Consider the following 2,957-nt stretch of genomic DNA (forward strand, 5'->3'; position numbering starts at 1 on the left):
AAGAGCGCCATCATGAGGCTGCTCTTGCCTGCGCCGGTGCGGCCCACGATGCCAATCTTCTCACCCCCCGCGACCTCGAACGAGACGTGCTTGAGCACGAGCGGGTCGTTAGGCTTGTAGCGGAAGCTGACGTTGTCAAAGGTGACGACACCGGTCGTGGGCCAGTTGGCGGTGGCGACAGAGGTGACGCGGGCGCCCTCGGACTCGATCGCAATGTACTCTTGGATGCGCTCGGGTGCGATCATGGACGTCTCGAGCTGGGACCAGAGGCCGACAAGCAAGGCCAGCGTGCCCGGAATCGAGAGACCGTATGTGATCAAGAGGCCGACGATCCCGGGGCTCACCGACTCGTGGAGGAAGACGAGCGCCAGCAAAATGAGCGCGACAATCGTGCTACCGAGAAGCGACATACGCAGCGAGAACCACACGGTGATGGCGGTGATGGCCACGCGGGCTTCAGAATACGTCTCGATCTTTTGCGTGTTGAGCCGGTAGAAGCGGCGGAGCTGCTTGTCGCCAAATGCGCGGATCGTCGTCGAGCCGTCAATGCCTTCCGAGACGGAGCTGATAAGCGGCGACCGCGTCGTTTTGAAAATGCGACCAACTTCACGCAGCGGCTCCAAGAAGAACGCACCGAGAGTGATGTAAATGTAAAGAAGCGGCAGCACGAGGATCCCGAGCCAGCGCATGAGCACGATCGTCGTGCCGAGCGCCGCGAGCGTCGACGAGACTTCAAACAGCATCGGGCCGAGCGAGAGCGGGATGCCAAAGTCTACTGCCATGATGTCGTCACCAAACCGGTTGAGGACGCGCCCGATCGGGTTGGTGTCGAAAAAGCGCATCGGCGCCTCCAAGAGACTGCGCAACATGCCGTCAAACATGCGCTGGGACCCGACGAGGCCGAGCTCCACGACGAGATACGTCTGCGCTGCCACCATGAGGCAGCTCCCGATGGCGAGGCCCGCGTAAATGTCCATGTTGCTGTCGACGGTCATGGTGGCGTTGGCTCCCTGCTGGACGTTGTTGGACCAATACGTGAGCCAAAAGTCACTGCCGACCTTGAGCACTTGCGTCAACAGCGTCAAGACGATGATCGCAGCGACCGCGGGGGCGCCGCCAATGCTTTGAACGTAGCCGTAGATGACTTCCTTGGAGACACGCCCTTCAGCCCGCTCTTCGTCGGCGATGAGACGACCCGACTCTTCAAATGACTCTCCCGCAGCCGGCTCGCGCGGCGTGTACAGCATCTCGCGCGCGTTGTAGCTGTACGGCGTGCGCAGCGACGGCGTCACCAGCATCTCGTGGCGCGGCCCCGGCGCCGGGTACTCGATGATCTCCGACTCTTCCCAGTACGGCGTCCGGGCCTTGAGCGGCGTCACCGCCGACGTTGCTTCTTGACGCGTGCGCGGCGAGTCATGCGTTGACTCGATGAGCCGGCCGTCTTGCACCAGCAGCGTCCGGGCGACCGCCGCCGACTCGATGATCTCGGGGTTGTGCGTCACGAGCAGCACTGTCTTCTTGGCCAAGAGGCCGAGGAAACACTTGGTGAAGATCTCGCTGGCCACGATCGCGTCGACGGCCGACAAGGGCGAGTCCAAAATGAAGATGTCGGCGTCGCTGTAGCAAGCTCGGGCCAAAGCGATGCGCGCTTTCTGGCCGCCGCTGAGGTTGATGCCCTTCTGGCCAATCTCGGTGCGGTCGCCGGCCGGCAGCGACGCGAGATCGCTCTGCAGCGCACACGCGTCGAGGACCTTTTGGTACGTGCTGCGGTCGTACGGCTTGCCAAAGAGAATGTTTTCGCGGATCGTGGTGTTTTGGATCCAAGCCTGCTGCGCAAAGTAGGCCACTTGGCCGCCGACAAACACCGAGCCAGTGAGCTTTTGCATCTCGCCGAGGAGCGCCGAGCAGAGCGACGACTTGCCTTGGCCGACCGCGCCATGCAGCACGACGAGCTCGCCGCGCGTGATGCGGAGATTGACGTTCGTGAACGTGGGCGTCGTGGTGCTGTCCCACGTGAACGAGGCATTGTCGATGGCGAGCACGACCTGGTCCTTGGCGTAGACGGACGCGATCGGGTCGGACGGCGTCGAGACGTTGGTCGGGTCCACTTCGTCCATCAAGAGCACGTCGTTGATGCGCTTGGCCGAAACAAGCGACTGGACCATGGCCAAAATCACCATCGGGAGGTTCACAAGCGCATCTTGGAGCGACTTGAAGAGCGCGAGCGTCGAAAAGACGATCGTGACCGTCAGTGCTTGCTGCATCCAGAGCGTGAACGTCGCGAAGACGACGACGGTGACGAGCACGGGGGTGCAGTTCATGAACGAGATGAGGACAACGATGATGCGCATGAGCTTCTTGGTCGATTCAAACTCGATGACGCGGAGGTTGCGGATCTTGGCGAGGAACTTTTCTTCCCACGCGTTGAACTTGATGATCTGAATCGCGCCAAAGATCTCGTTGATGACCTTCATGCGGTCGTCCTTGAGCTTGAAACAGCGTTCTTGCTCGCTAGCCATGAGGCAGGCGAAGATGCCGTTGATGACCAGGATGAGAACGACGGCGCCGAGGCCGACAAAGATGGCCCAGCCCACGATCGTGTAGAGGAGATGGAGGACAATTGCGATTTGAAGCGGTACGATCCACATCGAGTGGATGCTTGTCGCAAAGCTCATGACGTTGTAGGTGTCGATCAAAAAGAGGTTGGCAATATCACCGGCGGTCTTCTCCTTCTTGGACGCGGCGTCCAAGCGCAGAGCCTTCTTGAAGAGCATCGAGCGCAGCGCTGAAGAGAACTGGATGCCAATGACGTCGTTGAGGTACGTCAAATGACCCTTGACGAACGCGGCCGTCACTTGAACCAGGTAGAGCGACCCAATGAGCTGGAGTACGTACGTCGTGTCAAGAACGGGCGCCTCGACAGCGCGAATGATCTTGCCGAGGACGTAGCCAGGACC

The 2,957-nt window shown here is 60.6% G+C and overlaps 1 protein-coding gene across 1 annotated transcript; it reads right to left on the reverse strand.

The window, feature by feature from the left end:
- Positions 1-10: 10 nt before the first annotated feature.
- Positions 11-2,933, reverse strand: SDRG_17366 (hypothetical protein; the record flags this gene model as incomplete). The annotated part of the gene is made up of 2 exons (XM_008623608.1): positions 11-28; positions 75-2,933. Coding segments are annotated over 2 exons (2,877 nt in total), but the record flags the coding sequence as incomplete, so codon positions are not given.
- Between the last annotated feature and the right edge of the window lie 24 nt (positions 2,934-2,957).

Source organism: Saprolegnia diclina (assembly GCF_000281045.1).
Source record: "Saprolegnia diclina VS20 unplaced genomic scaffold supercont1.299, whole genome shotgun sequence".
Taxonomy (NCBI): domain Eukaryota; phylum Oomycota; class Saprolegniomycetes; order Saprolegniales; family Saprolegniaceae; genus Saprolegnia; species Saprolegnia diclina.